The sequence below is a fragment of the Aptenodytes patagonicus genome, chromosome 4 (assembly GCF_965638725.1).
Source record: "Aptenodytes patagonicus chromosome 4, bAptPat1.pri.cur, whole genome shotgun sequence".
In the NCBI taxonomy this organism is placed as follows: Eukaryota; Metazoa; Chordata; class Aves; order Sphenisciformes; family Spheniscidae; genus Aptenodytes; species Aptenodytes patagonicus.
The window spans coordinates 20,352,641-20,368,761 of record NC_134952.1 but is presented as its reverse complement, the minus strand read 5'-3'; the positions used below and the strand labels follow the sequence as shown (position 1 = coordinate 20,368,761).

The 16,121-nt window shown below is 39.3% G+C and overlaps 1 protein-coding gene across 1 annotated transcript in view; it reads left to right on the top strand.

Annotated features, from left to right (window-relative positions):
• DHX15 (DEAH-box helicase 15) overlaps positions 1–9,434 on the top strand; it is a 59,091-nt gene extending 49,657 nt beyond the window's left edge. The window contains exons 13-14 of the mRNA XM_076336040.1: positions 2,092–2,261; positions 3,454–9,434. Coding sequence (XP_076192155.1) covers positions 2,092–2,261; positions 3,454–3,571 — 288 coding nt within the window. The 3' untranslated portion in view covers positions 3,572–9,434. The remainder of the gene's footprint in view (positions 1–2,091; positions 2,262–3,453) is intronic.
• Positions 9,435–16,121: the final 6,687 nt, after the last annotated feature.

The window sequence follows — 16,121 nt, the reverse complement described above, 5'->3', positions numbered from 1 at the left end:
GTCTGTGTGCTAACAAGCATACATAACAGAAACATCTAGTTAGGATAAATACTGTAGCTCAACGTTAGCTCAGGATCGAAATAAGTCACAGTAGTATGTAACCACTTAAAGGTGACTTATCCCTGATACCCATGTTCTAAGGAAACATTTTTTTCTTAATTGGGGTTATTCCAGTCCCTGTCCTTCCCTGGAAATTAAGAGCTAACTGTACTTTGCTGTAGCATTTCTTCTTCTTTGAGTATGCTTAATTAGTTATTTTAGAATCTTTTTACTTAGTTCAGAATTACACAAAGTAAACAAGAAATACAACTCTTTACTATCATTATAAATGACATGGAAAAGGAAATTGTATGTATTTGGGAAAGCTAGATGATAAGACTTCACTATTTTAATACGTCTGAATGAGACTGAGGTGCTAAAGGTAAATTGTATTGACTTAAGTTTAACAGCGCACTGTTTTCTAGAATGAAACCTAAATAAATGAATTGTTCTGTCCTTTTATAGGAAGAACAGAAACAGCACCCAAATATTTTTGTACGCATGCTTTACTTTTGATCTGAAAAATGAAATTGATGTTAAAAAAAAATACTTCCTTTAAAAAAAAAAAAGCATAATCCCACAGCAACATATGTGCTGTGATTGTGCTAGATCTGTGACATTAATTTCTAGTCTAGTCTGGTTTGCAGCTATACTGCTATTTAATTTTGCAAATTTTGGATTGAGTTGGATGAAATTAAGCCTAAATTATTACAGACAGTGCACTGTTAATCTCTATTTCAAAGAGCCTCTGTTGGCTCCCCAGACTTGAAGTAAAGTAGCAGTGTAATCTCTAAAATCTTGGGTGAAAAGATTTGTGGACTATTGAAATACTTTGTTTCACTCCTAAAACATGTTCTGGATATTAATGTCATAAAATATAAAAGAGAAGCACGCTCTACTCAAAATAAGTAATTTGTTACTAGGGAGATATTTTGACTTAAAATTTGAGGTAGCTATTGCTTTAAAAATCCTGGGATTTTAATCTAATAGATGGAATTTACCCTTGACTAGGCAAAAAAAAAAGGTGAGATATGCCTAGGAATTAAGAAATCAAGGAAGTACACAGTCTATGTTAGAGGAAAGCAGCTAATGATGATCTGATTAAAAATGTCTTTCAGACATCTTTCAGCCATTGTCCGTTCTGCTTAATCTTTTTACAGTATTTTTGTGTATGTGTATATGTAATGAACTAAGTACTGAGGTCATCTTGAACTACCAGTATCAAAAGGTTAATTTTAGTTACCTGTCCTGTTAGATTAACTGTTCTTACCGAGGATATCCTTCTAAGGATAACTGTCTGCTTTACCAAATCTTAATGAGCTAGGTATCAGAGCATCTCAGCCGAGGTAGGCATTATTCCCTTTCACAGAGCAAGAAGCTTGGTCAGAGGGAGGTTAATTGATTTTTCACCAAGGTCACAGCAGAAGTGTGTTGCTGAACCTACATTTTCCATCTCTGAAGCTCATGCTGTAACAAGACTTCTGATTTCTGACATACTAAACTTCCCATTCTTACTGGACTGACATATTTTTTCCAGGTCCGTGGTGTGAGAGGATTTGCAGAATAATACCCGCATCAGTAAAATTACTACTGAAACACTGCACTAATAAAAACCTGAAAGGGTAACACTGCAGCTTACCAGTCCCACAGTAGCTGCTGCAGTGAAGTGCTTGAGGCAGATGCCTGTAGTAGACAACAGTTGACTCTGTGTGATGTTACAAACCTGTATGAAACTCCCTTCCAATACTTCTGTTTGCATTGCTGCTGTTCTCATAATGGTTCTTCTCTTTGGGTGTTAACTATTTTTGTATGTTGCTTGAATTGTATGTTATAATATACACTTACCATGGCAGTCAGCAGAAACATCTGGCATCTTGATTGTGTCTATAAAAAAAAAAACCCTCAATCATTGAAGTGGTCAAGTAATGTGCCAAACTTAGATGAGATTTGAAAGTTGGGGTGGTATATTTTGTATAGAACACTTAACAGTCAGCTTGAAATCACTTCAGTTAAAAATTGCCTGTGGTAATGGAAGAATGTCTTTTCACCTAGGTGGCACATTTGGAACGAACAGGGCATTACTTAACAGTAAAAGATAACCAGGTGGTGCAGTTGCATCCTTCCACTGTTCTTGATCACAAACCAGAATGGGTGCTCTACAATGAGTTTGTCCTTACAACAAAGAATTACATCCGGACATGTACAGACATCAAGCCAGAATGGTAAGCCAGAAGTCTTCAAACAGTCATGACCTTCTGCAAAACTCTTGGGGTTTTTTTGGCCTTTTTAAATTGAGGTCCTTTCACTTTTCCTGAAGCTAATACTGTTAAAATGGTTTGGGGAATTGCAATGGCATGGACTTGAGATCTTGTAGATGACTAAAAGTTCTCTTTGTGGGTACTTGTTTCTGTTGGTGGGAGTTGTGTGTAAAACTTGGGTGCCCAGGCTCTGCATGCAGTGCGCGGAGAGGTGCTTGACTTAAAACTGGTTATTTTAGTAAGCCTGTTGGGAAGGAGCTGCTTGGAGATGCTCGGTCTGGGGATACGTCCTAGCACCCAGGTGCGTACCTAAGTTAAGAGTAGATGCCTCTGTTCTCAAGATCTAGGACCTCTCTTGGCAGTAGGTGTCTTAATTTTTCCAGAAGGCTCTGAACAGGATGCAGTGCTTTCTTAAAATATGAAGGAAAGAGGTGGCAATACTGGTACAACCTGCCTCGTCACAGTATTTATTAGCCAATAGAGTGCATATCAACGAAATTAGAGGCCTGATCCTCTGCAGACAAGCAGAGATCTGCATTGTCTTGCCCACCTTTAAGGTTGTACTTAGACTGCCAAGTTGTAAGCTGTTGTGCAGAAGGAGTTTAAAGATTCATAAGCTGGAAAATGTAGCGCATATATATACATTGTCTGTAGTACTTTAATGGAAAATAGGTGTTTGAATCCTTCCTTAGAAGTCTTTTTCTGAACAGGCACTGTGTAGCCTTGTGGGAGTGGGATCCTATGGCCTTGCTGCATTTTTAAGCTTAAAAGAGCTAAGGCTGAACTGCAGTCTTGCACCAACTGCTTTTCAGGTGGGCTTCTGTGGCCTGTGGATTTGGACATTAAGCAGGAGGTCTGACTGTAGGGGCTACTATGGCGTGTCCTGAAGCAGCAGTGCGGGTCTCTAAGGATCATACGGCCGAACAGGAGCGTCTCGCTAGACTCGAGCGCATGCTTTACTGCTTTGGACTTGGGCACTTGCACAGGATGGGACAGAGATGTAAACCTGTGTGCGTGTGTGTAAACTTTCATTAATCTTAGAATTGCAGAATGAGCTGAAAATAATGGATAACCTTTGTTTCCCTCAGTTGTAGAATTTCTGTAGGATGCATCTTAAAGTTTGAGTATTAGTAACAAACCTTTCCTTTTTTGACAGGCTGGTGAAAATTGCCCCTCAATATTATGACATGAGCAATTTTCCACAGTGTGAAGCAAAGAGACAGTTGGATCGCATCATTGCCAAACTTCAGTCCAAGGAATACTCGCAGTACTGAATTTATGCTTTGAACTGAAGTTATTCAGAGGACAGCTTTAAGAGATGAAAGGATTCAAAGTTCAAGTTGTGCTCTTCACTTTGGTTCAATAATGGCCTTTATTTGAAAGCTTTTTAATTTTTCTTTACAGTAAATATTCCATTCTGATTTCATAAATTAAACATTTATGCCTCCCTTTTGTGTTGACACTGTAGCTCATACTGGAAAAGCTGATCAATGTTTTGCAGTTTATTGAAAGTAGTTCTATATATAACAATGTTATAAGCATTTCTTTAGAAATGGTTGAAAATGCTTCTAAAAATGTGATTATCGACCATGGTATGCATGATCGTTGTAATTGTTGACATTCCTTTTAGAAGTTGTGAAATGTTACAACTTGTGCTTATGTAGACACAATCTTCAGCTTCAGTACAAAGGTACTGACTTCAATAAAGTCTATTTATACTATTTTTTTGCCACAGTATGTCAGTATTTCTATTGTTTTGATCAAAATGTGAGAAGCCATTTAGTCTCCCGTTAAACTGCTGTTTTATTGACATGGCAGTAGTTTAATACTTTAAAAGCTTAAGCCACCGCAATTATGGTGACATCAATGTAATACACACAATGTTGATCCCTTGCAAACCTGTTTAATTTATGTATGAAACTTGTTTAAAAACGAAATGCATGCAGAATTTTTTTGGAGAATGCTTTCTTCAGACATGCTCCTAGATATCTCTTGGACAGAACTGTAGTAATACGTCCTGTAAAGTGAAGTGTCTGTGGCCGGTTAGAAATCACCCTGCTGGGCAGTGGTCAGATACAGTTTGAGATCAACACAAATAATACTTAAGTGACACTGTAGGTCAAATTACATAGCACCATTGTCATTTTGTAGTGATTTTTAGTGAAATATGACTTGACAGCATTTTGAATTTGGGAAAGGTAATCCCATGTGGAATTTATAGTAAGATTTGGATCAGAGGGCTGGAGCAGCTCTTCTGTGAGGACAGGCTGAGAGAGTTGGGGTTGTTCAGCCTGGAGAAGAGAAGGCTCCGGGGAGACCTTATGGCAGCCTTCCAGTACCTGAAGGGGGCCTACAAGAAGGCTGGAGAGGGACTCTTTACAAGGGCATGTAGTGATATAGGATGAGGGTAATGGCTCTAAACTGAAAGAGGGTAGATTTAGATTAGATATGAGGAAGGAATTCTTCACTATGAGGGTGGTGAGGCACTGGAACAGGTTGCCCAGAGAAGTTGTGGATGCCCCATCCCTGGAGGTGTTCCAGGACAGGTTGGACGGGGCTGTGAGCAACCTGGTCTAGTGGAAGGTGTCCCTGCCCATGGCAGGGGGGTTGGAACTAGATGTTCTTTAAGGTCCCTTCCAACCCAAACCATTCTGTGACTCTCTGATTTTAACATATTTGGCCAGATTTCAGCTTTTCCTCTCCCTGGAATACACTGAGATTTGGTCTTTCTGGCAAAGAGGAGCTGGAGCAGCTCTTGCTGAAACAGGTTCCCCTAGAATGGGAACTGTGTGCTGTTGTGCTGTAAGGCTGAAACAAAAATAGGTTATGCTTGGAGAGCTGGCAACTAACCTCAGTTATAAGACTAATCTTAAGTACTGATGTTTGGGATATCCTATTTAAATCATAGCAGTTGGCTACAAAATTACTTGGAATCAAAGCAACTTGAGGATTCTCCTCTAATTCCAACTTTTTTTCTAAAATGCCATCTATGAGGGGGAGTGGAGAAGTTCTGAAAACTTTTTTTTTTGGTTAGCAATGAAAACAGTCTTGTGAAAGAAAACATGTCTGAAGATGAAAATTTGAGTGAATTTATAATATACAGCAGGACTTGTGAGTTTGCCCCAAGTTTGATAAGCAAGTGAGGGAGTGGGGGATCTCCCTGTCTTCAGGCGTTGTGGGATGGGTTTGGACTTTCCTGCCCTACGAAATTTTCAGTAGGAAGGAGGGGGAGGTTGGCTCTTCAGAAAATGTTGAACTGAATTAATTTTTTTCTGACTGCAGTTACAAGAGGTTTTATTTAAAAGATGGGGATCCCGAATTTAAACAGTTTGACTTCAAACTAGTATTCCTAAACATACAAATGTTTGTTTTACGAATTCCTGCTCTAGGATAACTCGAGTTCAGTATTTGGGTTTCATGACGGCTTGCTTATCGTCCTTCTGGAGGGTGGGGGAGCTACTTTGTGCAGTGGTAAAAAATGGCTGCTCCTCAGGTACAAATGTCTCTGGTATTCACGTGCAGCCTTCAGCTAACTGGTGTAGAGCCACCTTCTGTATGACTTTTCTAGGTATGGCAAGGTCCATGAACGCAGCCAATTCTCAGCATGAAATCCCTCGAGGACCCCAGAACCAGCTGGCATAAACTGCAGTAGCTTTGGTACTTGCGAATGGGGGAGCAGATGGCTGTGGCTGTGAGTGGAACTTGACACGGGAGAGACTTTGGCCTGGTTTTCTTTTTTTCTTAATTGTCATACCCACAAACTCAGCTTGGGCCTTGACAGCCAACCTGGGATCTTTCACTCTATCTTGGCCACCAGGAATGCAAATACTACAGGCCAAATTAATGTCCTCTGACAGCTGTGCAAGCCTGCCATGGTCCAATTAAGTCAGTGACACCTGTGCAATCCACCTAAAGGTGCTGGGGTGCACCTGTGTCACTGGCTTAATTGGAAGGCTGTCGGGTGTGCCAGCTGCCACTGGGGACAGAGCAGGCCCAGTGCCCTCTCCCCTCCTGGCAGCAGGAGCACGAGCTATGGGAAGCAGCTTGGCTCTTGGGATCCCACTGGGATCTGGGGGCTAGCTCTTCGAGGAGGTACTGAAGCTTAAGCGCCTTGGGAACCTAGCGGGTTTGATACTTGCGTGACATTTATATATGTCATCATGATTCCCTGGAAAACACTTCTCTTACTGAAGAACTGACAAGCAAGGCACTTGCAATACTTCAGTTTAGGACTGAAGCATTTTCTCATGCTGGACTGTGTGTGCTAAATACACAGTTGTTCCTTCACGAGCGATCATGTAGTGGAGCATGGCCCTGGGGTTGGAGCGGGGAAGCTCAGTGTCTTTGTGCAGGCATCGTGCAATTGCTGTGTTCTTCTGCATGGTACTGATTCCTAACAACTGAGAATATTTCGGGGTTTGGGGCACTAACATACAGTATAGGCTCACTGAAATCACTGTGGACACCTTAGAGTTACTGCAAATTTCACTTTTTTTTTTTAAAGATGTAATTTTAGAGCCATACAGCAGTGAGAAGGGAGCAAGTTACCTGCGAAGTAACTGGCCCTCTCTGGAGAAGTAATGAAAGGGACAGCATGGCTTCTTGGAGAAAGACATTTTCTAGGTCCTAAAGGGAAACAGTGTCAGGGAAACGGGGAACCTCTTCGTAACTACAGGTATCTCAGGGATACAACAGATGCATGCAGAATAACTTGGTTTTGAGAATAGCCCTGGTTTTTCGTAAGTGTTGAAAGGCAAAACCTCATTCCCATTTTTCTGGTGGAAAAACTGCCAAAAAAGGTTGTCTAGAGAAACAAAAGGAGACCAAGAAGGAGGTGTAGGAATGAGGCTGCTTTATGAGTGTGTGAAGGTCACTGCCTCCCTCTTAGAACAGTTGAAAACACCCGCAGTCCTGCTCATCATCATCAGAGCTTTGGTTTTGGCTGCTTAGACTGCAGTAAATGGGGGGAAAAGTTGGAAATTGCAAAATATACAGGTGTTCGCTTATGTCAAATAGAAATTCAGCTTCCCCTGCGTTTTGTTCTGTGGAATGCCACAGCTGACTAAAAGACCCTGTGGCTCTTTCTGCTGGTTTGTGGAGTGAGGGATCCTGAATAAAGCACATCAGCTGCCCTGACCAACTTCAGCTGTTGGCTCTTCTGCTGCGTTCCCTGCCTTACTGATGTTGCTTCAGAGCATTCAAACGACTAGCTAGTCTGTTAGGGTGTAAGCGTCTTTATTCTGGAGTACTGAGGAATTGCTCCCTTAGGATTAGTTGGTTGTCTGCTTCAGAACAATCTGAAAGGAAAAGCAATGCTTTGTTTACTTACAGTGAATTTTTTTTTTTACCAGAGGAATTCTGGTGGTTTTTGAAAATACGTGGTTTGTATAAAATAAACTATAGTGTGGGACTTTTGAAAATATAGAATGGATTAGATGATAGCAAATAGTACTAAGTGGAAGGAGTATATTTTTTGAGAAGAGGAGAGTCTTCCATCTTAATCGTGCTTCTGTATAATACCTCAAAGCAGTAAAGGGCTAATATTGATGTGAGGTCGTAACTATGTTTAGGTTTGTTAGATACAGAGGTAGTTACTGATGACTGAGTACACAAAGCTGTGTTTAGGTACATAGCTATTGACGTTACGGAGGCATGAAGAAGTGACCAGTTATACTGTGTTTAGACTTGTAGGGATTTTCTAGCATTTAGAGTTTTTGTCAGAGAAAAGAATAAATGGTGATGTCATGCTTTGCTATGTCCTGATGTCATTAAAAACCCTGAACTCTTGCTTTTGGGAGATCTGTATATACCCCAGTGCAAAAGAAAGTTCCTTTTGGGGTTACAGGAATGTATTAATTTCTTGTACCTGTATTCATTCACTGATGTTGAAGTGCTGTTGGTACAGGCCAGTTTGTGTTGAGGTGTTCTCTATCAGTGCGGTCAGCTTTGCCTGACAGAGCCATACCATGATTTCTGATCACCTCCTCCCTTTTTGGATCAGGGCTTGTGAAATACCGTTAGTTTGTGACGTGTAATTTTCAGCCTGCACCGTGCATATTGCACAGTGCACCGTCCAGTATGCACGGTGCGTATTGGAAGCTGCTCATTATTTGCCGTAAGAAATGCAGTGTAAAAAAAAAAATGCCGACATTAGCTTTCAGTATGTCATTTCAAAAGATACCTTAATAAAAGTCAAAGGGCAAATTGTTTTCCTTCCATCCAGTCAACCTACAATTATTAATTTGTATTCAGATTGCTACAGTTTCCTTCATTTTCTGACAGTTTAGCAGTAAAAAGTCATACCATACCATGATACTAGGAAGCAGAGAGTTGTATTCTAAAGTACGTGAATTCATTCACTTACTGTAATTTGTGAGGGATAGCCATTTATTTTGCTTTTAGAACAGCTGAAGGTTTTAATAATAAACATCTTTTACTATTGGACGTATAATCTTGTATCAGTACTCTGACCTTTAAAATTATTTAACTTCAAGACTATGTATGGGATGTAAGATTTATGTGAAGCAGAGAGGGGAAAAACGATCTGCTTGGTCAACCTAGTTCATTTTTCTACTACTACATCTTATGCTGGTAGCTTTCTTTTGTGGTACGCTTCCTAGGACTGTTCCCATACAAAACTGGGCATTGGTCCCCAGTAATACAAACGTCAGATATTTTTGAGCTTTAAAACCAGGATGAAACCATTATATGAGCGCTTTTGCCCCTCTTTTCACTTTCCCTTTCGCGAATGACAAGCTTGGGCTGCCTCTAATTTGCACTGATGCGTTTGAGGTAAGTGGTTGGCATCAAGGAGACCCCAGCTTCCAGTAGCAAGGGGTTAAACTGATACAGTAACAGCAGTAAAATAACGTTCCTGTAGCAGCGGTAACAGAGAGCTCTGCTGGTTGGGGGTGTTCTAATTTTGCAGTTTCAACTCAGATACGGTAGTTTCTCAGGAACACTGAATGTATGTTGGACAGATGATAAAGTAATTTTCATTTGTGTACATCTTGGCTCTGAGTGATTCTTTAAGCTTTTTCCAGCTTTGAAAGCTATGCAGTAGTTATGTTGTATAGAAAAATAAAACATAGCGCAAATTAATGTTAATAATAAATATTCCCTGTTGCTCTAAACATGTATTATTTTGGGTTGGTCTTATTCTTTAAGCTAAAGTAGGCTCTTGCCTTCCATTTGAATTCAGTGTTTATTTTGTAAGTATATCACATTAACATTTCTGGCCTCGTTGCTTCCAGCAGCATAAACAACGAACACTTAAGGCATTGAGCACTTCTTGGGCTCCACAGAGTGGAGGGCTGCTGGTGGACCTCTTTCCTGACTGCTTTGTGTATTTAAATACTCAGCCACGTAGTGAAACTGCTTCTGCTTAGATTAGTAACCAGTTTTATCCTCAAAAATACCAACCTTTTCAGCTTTATGAAGATGCTAGTGTTTACTATCAAAATTTGTGGGTGATATTAAAGAGTTACAAACTAGACTCGACCTTTCAAACCTTAGAATGGTATCTTTGAGGTAGTTTCATTTTGCGTGTTGAATATCAGGTAACTGATAAGGCTTTTACTGTGACAGGGATAGTATCATTCTTTTAAAAACTTTAATGCACTGTGAACCTTTCCTGAAAGGCTTACAATTGGTACAGCGGCAGAAGGTTAAAAGCAGTGTGATTCACAGAATGTTTCTGAGCAGCTACCTGTCCAAGAGGATATTGACAGCTTTGTTCCAATGAGTTACTGGGTTACGCAATATAACGGAAGTAAACTTAAATTACTGCTACTTTTACATACCTTAAAAAAATAATTTGATTAAGAGCAGAAATCAAAGATAAGGCTTAGCAAGAATTTAAAATTCCAGTCTTAATGTTAAATAATATGTACCCTGTTTGTTGAAAACAGGCATCTCATTTTCAGTAAATTTATGGACAATGAACAGTTTCCCCCTATAAGCAAACCGGTGTTAAAGAAAAATCCATGCAGGAATGGGAACAAGAACATTAGAATATTTATTTCATTTTGGATGTTAGATTGGGGCTGTGCTTTACGCAGCTCTTTTTTTTGCTCTAAAGCTCCTTGTTGGACGTGCTGCTATGTAAATCCAAACACTATTCAAATGTCTGTTCTCTACATTCTCGAGCATCGTCGCATACGAGGTTAAACGGTGCTAGAGTTATGATTTTTCTGCAGCCTAGAGAAAATCCTGTTTGTTTTTGGAGGAGAATTATGGAAGGAAAAGTGAATAGGAAAATATTCAATTATATGAAATGGGTAATGGCCTACTTCATGATCTCTTCCATAATCATATTTGTTCGTCACACAGTAATTGCCTGCAATGAATATTATTTTTGCAAGTAAAGCTTAAGAATCCAACCGTTTGTAGTCTACTGGCTTGATATGAGACTAATGTTTAGATCTCTCATTAGGTACAGTGAGGTTTCAGAAATTAATTTGCTTTTTTTAGCAGTCTCTTGATCAAACTAATCTGATTATAAAAACAACTTTATCAATGATGGCTATCTAGACTCAGAACAGAACTTCCTAAATTGGCAACAAAGTCAGCAGCAAATCTTTGTTCTTACTGCTTCCAAACTTCGACATTATAAAAGTAAAAATTTGCAGAGACATTCTAATTGCCTTTCATTGCATTCACTTTAACCTGCTTTAAGAAAAACTATTATTCTTTCCCTTGATTTTGGGCGACATGTAACTGAAAGGACATGTGCTTGCAAGCTGCAATACCATGTCTGGTACGAACAGCTGCCTAGGTTTTCTCCTAGTGAAGTTTGTTTTTATTAATTGGATCAAATAGGATGATGTCACCAAAGAAATCCAAAGTTAATGATCTGTCAAATCCCTTTGAAATATCTATCAATTATTTCTGAGGGTTTGCTGCCTCTTTGTGGTATTTCTTGTGTAAAAATGGAATTCTGTATCGATCAAAGCTTTTCTTGGGATTGTGCAAATGACAGTTAAATGCAATTTCCCCGAGTTCCACAGTGCGTGACTGGGAGTCTTTCTTCCTCCCTCCTCCATGTTCCTACACACATGATACAGCGTATAGTGCCAAAGGAGCAGCCAAATATTTTTGAATGTCTGTAATATACTTTGTGATGATGAGGTGCTACTGCTTTATCAATAAGCTTTGAATAATGTGCTGGACGGCAAAGCCTCTTATCTTTTTCATTATCTGAGTGATGACAAGAGACCTCATCGTACCTTTCAGTACATTCATTCTCAGACGACATCTTTACCATGATTGATAAAATAGTGGTGAGTCTACTCCATTTATATCACTCAGTATTTTGCTAATGATCTGAATGTACCCAGAAGGAGGCAGAATAGCTGTGGGGTTTTTCTCAGATGTAAAGATACTTACACTAGAGGCAGAGACTCATGACAGGCCAACCATCTTGATTCCTGCTAATTTGGGTTATTCTAGGAATTCCACCCCCCACCCCGCTTTGATTAGTTACTTCATATAGTTACTTCATAACTATAATCACAGAAGTCACAGAAACACAATCACAGAAATGTTATTTTGGGGAAATTATAATCTGATAGGGCTTTAGTAATTTATTTACATTGTTAATTGGTGGTGAGACTATAAAAGTTACGAACTACCTCATAAGTTCATGCCTGCCTACATTTGAATGGCACGTATTCACTGGCTGTTATTTATAATTTTGGGGGTATTGAACTGATGGAGATTACTCATGTTTAAAAGCTGCTGGAAGGCCTGAACTAGGAATTAAATTATCACAGTGGCTTCATTTTGTTAACAGTCTCATTGAAAATATCTTGCTTGCAGGACAATCAAACTCATCAGTGTTCTGCTCTTCCACTTCAGCAGACAAAGTTTTAATCAGTGGCACACTTGATCTTGCAGAATTCAAGGAAAATAATTTCCTGCATTTTTGAGATGAGCAAAAATTCATGTAATCGGGCTTTTAAACTCCTGGCACTTTTTTTCCCCTTTCTTTTTGAATAATCAGTTTTACTTCATTCAGTTGCCTATTTCACCTAACTTCAATTATCAAGATGACCCAATGCTTAGATGGGATTAGCTCATGGATGAAGAGCAAGCAACTGAATCTGAACTCGGGCAAGGCAAATAATAGACTGATGGTGAGACCAAAACATTTTGAAAAACACACCGTTTTCTCTGAAGTTGTATATTTGCGATTGGTCTTTGCATTTAGATGGCTTTAGAGAACCTTGTTGTTAATTTCTGATGGTCTCACGTAGCAACATTTACAAAAAAAACACTTTTCTACTGTCCTCTTTTTCTTGGAGCCGCCATCCTATCTTAGTGGTCAGTCATCTAGCTTCAGTTATCTTTTTATCTTTTGGATGAAGCGCAACAGTGTATGCAATCTTCACCATCTAGCAAACTTACCAAAATGAGTTATATTCCAGGTCTTGGTTTTTTTCTTCAAGACTCTTAACAGCCTGGACTCAGCTCTGGGATGAAGACCATGAGTGCCGAAGCCAGCGCCAGTTATTTCTTTGGTGTAACTGAACTTTCTGAAACAAGGGTAAAACTTGTCTGTGCAGTAACCATAAGTACAAGATGGTATTACAAATTTCAACAGTAACTAATAATAATCTAGAATCTCACTACCTTCTGCTTTAATTGCAAGGACCATTTCTTCTGCCACCATATACAGAAAAGACTCCAACACACTACTGCTGCCTTTTTGGTGAGAGGAAGAAAAAGCAGATGTTAGTCACCTAGCTTTGCATGCTGTTTGAAAGTATTCAGATATTACAGTGATATATACAATCATATGAAGTATATTGGACATAACAGAACTTTAGAAAAGCTGGCTCTGATAAATTCCTATACCACCACCATTCAGTGGATGGAAAGTATCCATTTTCTGTATTTTGATCAACGACATTCAGTTTTCTGAATGCGATTTTCCTTCAGCAGAACCTTGTATTTTTTGAATGGTGGCATGTAATTGAAGTTTGGGAGTGTTATTCCGGGATATGTTAGAAAAGCTGTATTTTGAATCTTGATCTGTTACGCTAATATTGGAAAATCTGCACATGTAGCTCTTGTGGTTGAGGCTGATGAATCCAATGTGCGGAAGCTGTTCTAGGAACACCAGGTCTCTCAGGCAGCTTGGAACTGGGCTGTCTAGCCACGCGAAGGTGAAAAAAGTCATCTGGATTTTAGCTAGAATACAGCGAGAAGCCAATGAAAAAAAGCAGAATGCTGAAATGGTGTTTTAAAGGTGATTGTGGCTGCTGTGTTCTCATCCACTGGTGGTTTCATTCTCAGTTATGCCTAATCTTACATTTTTGTATTAGAGACACGAGTTATCTTGAAAGTTAAATAGAAACCTAAACTCTGGAATCTCCACTTATTTCTGCTGTAAGTAGGTTTTTGCTCCTCTGGGGCTAATTCCTTTTATAAACATTGTCTAACAATGTTGCTTGACTTTTCCAAGGTTCTGGTACTTAAACTGTTGATCTCCTCAAATATTAAAAGGATGTAATACCTAGCTCCAGAGGTGTTCATAAAGCAAAATGAAATCCTTTGATGGAAGGTGCTAAGGAAGCTTTAAAGTATTAGCCTAATAGAAAACCTATCAATGGACTTTTAAAGCCTTTCCTCTTCAATTTTTATGGACTGTCTTAATTGATTTTAAAAGGCTTTTATGCACTTATGAACAGGCTAAGTAGAAATATTCTTTTTTTTCACCTGCAAATAAGATACAGGGACAGCTTCTAACTTTATTTTAGAACATCTGATATTATAGGCTTTTGCCCCGTGAGAAGGGATTTTCCACTAATGAAATCTAGTGAAGTTGGGAATAAAAATACTTACATGTGTCTGCTAAGGCTGAAAACTTTTTTTTGGGGGGGAAAGTGACAATGGTGAATGAAAGAATAGTACCCATAAAACATTTTGAGGTATTTATAATCGCAAGCTTTAAAAATAGTGAGGACCACAGCACTCAGTTTAAATGGTACACTGATTATTGGAGGGACACTGAACTGCCTAGACAAAATGTACAGCCACAGAATATCACTTTGTGTTGTAGAATCTTAATTTAGAGGGTACAGCTGAGTTGAATTCTGATCCCCTTGGGACTGTTCTGATACAAATCTGTCTGCTTACATGGAACATGTAAGTTGAAGATGAAATGTCTCTTCTGTCTCAAATTGTCCATATGCTTCTCAAACCAAAGACCTCTAGAAGCCTTGCTTTTCAGGGAATTTCTCAAGAGATCACTCTGCGTAAAGAAAAGAAAGATGCATTCATGATGCTCTGGCTTTTCCCTGTAGCAGTGGGGTACGTTTACTCTTTGAGAGGTCTGTCCAAAAACTTGGCACTTGGTGATACCAAATCTGTTATTGTCTCAAACAGCAGTCCCTGGCCTTAGTCTTGTCTCTGTGCACCAGCCTCAGGGGAATGAGGATGTGCTGTCTGTGAGAAGACAGGACCAGCCTCAGTTTGAAAGCTTCACCCTGATTCACCTTATTCCCATACCAGACAGGCTTTGCAGGTAAAAAACCCCTCAAACCTACCCCCCGCCACACAAAAGAAAACAGTTTCTAGTTTATTTAATACCTTTGAAAGTCTTTAAGCTGAAAACACGGAAGCAAAGAGCAAACCAAATTAAGTTCTAGACTGTATTGAACAAGATGCCTTTCTAGCTGCTTTGCTATCCTTTACCTAGTAGTCTGGCACATCCTAACTGCACAGTATTATGCTGTGTGTGCCTCTGAAGAGATTTGAGTAATTTTATCTGTTCCACCTGCACCAGGCCTCTTTCTCTCAGCACAGGTGGAGTATTAATGGTTATCCTGAGGTTACTTTTGTTATTCAAACATTTCCTGGATTTTTCTGTTTCCTCCACCCCTCATCAATCCATATGTTCCAAGTTCCTTACAAGAGTTTATTTTATCTCCACTTTAATCCTTCCTGCCTGCAGGACTGAATACACCTTAGCATCTATTCTATGGAGCTGTTAGCACACTGGGATATTAGACAACGATTATTTGTGGATTTTATTAAGTTTGGTTACACACTTCTAGTAATAGAAGTAACATACAAAGTTTTTTGCTTCATCACAGTAACAATGATGTTAGCGTGCTAAATCATGCGATAGACAAATAGATTATTAGCCATTTCAGTAATGGTTGGTTGACTGAAAACATCTACAAATGGTCTGGAGGAGCAATACATAATGCTATAAATAAGTTTTCAGATCTTGTTTTGCTGCCAGCAGAAGTGTGCTCTGCAGAGGCCTCGAATAGGTTCTGAGTAGTTTGCAGCTATAAGAAAAGTTTACAGCTGGATCTCCATTAGAAACTGATCACTGTGCAATTAAGCTTAACCTCCTACCAGTGATGCTCGCCCAGGGGCAGCTCCCTGAACTTCAAATGAAGAGATTTTGAGCTAGGGCAAATGGTTAACAGCAGGATGAGGAACAATGTTCTATACAATCTATGAAAAAGATAAGAAAAAACCCAAACTTTTAAGAACCCATAATCTGTTTTGAGACTTTTAAAGAATGTTGCATTGGAAGGGCAGATAGTATGTCCATCACTGGAAGACAGGAAGTAGGGTAAATGCCACCTACTGAAGTGTATAAATACATCAGATATTAGGGGGGAAAAAAGTGAAAGAAAAGAAAAACAAAAAAGAAAAGGAGAAGAGTCCAAACTGTAGGATTTTCAGTTCAAAATGTAGGAACTTTGGTTCAAACCATAGAATTTTAGTGCAAACTTCACCTGAACAGCATAAATAGCTCAGAGGTCAGGCTATGCTGGAGTACAGATTCAGGATGGAATGCAC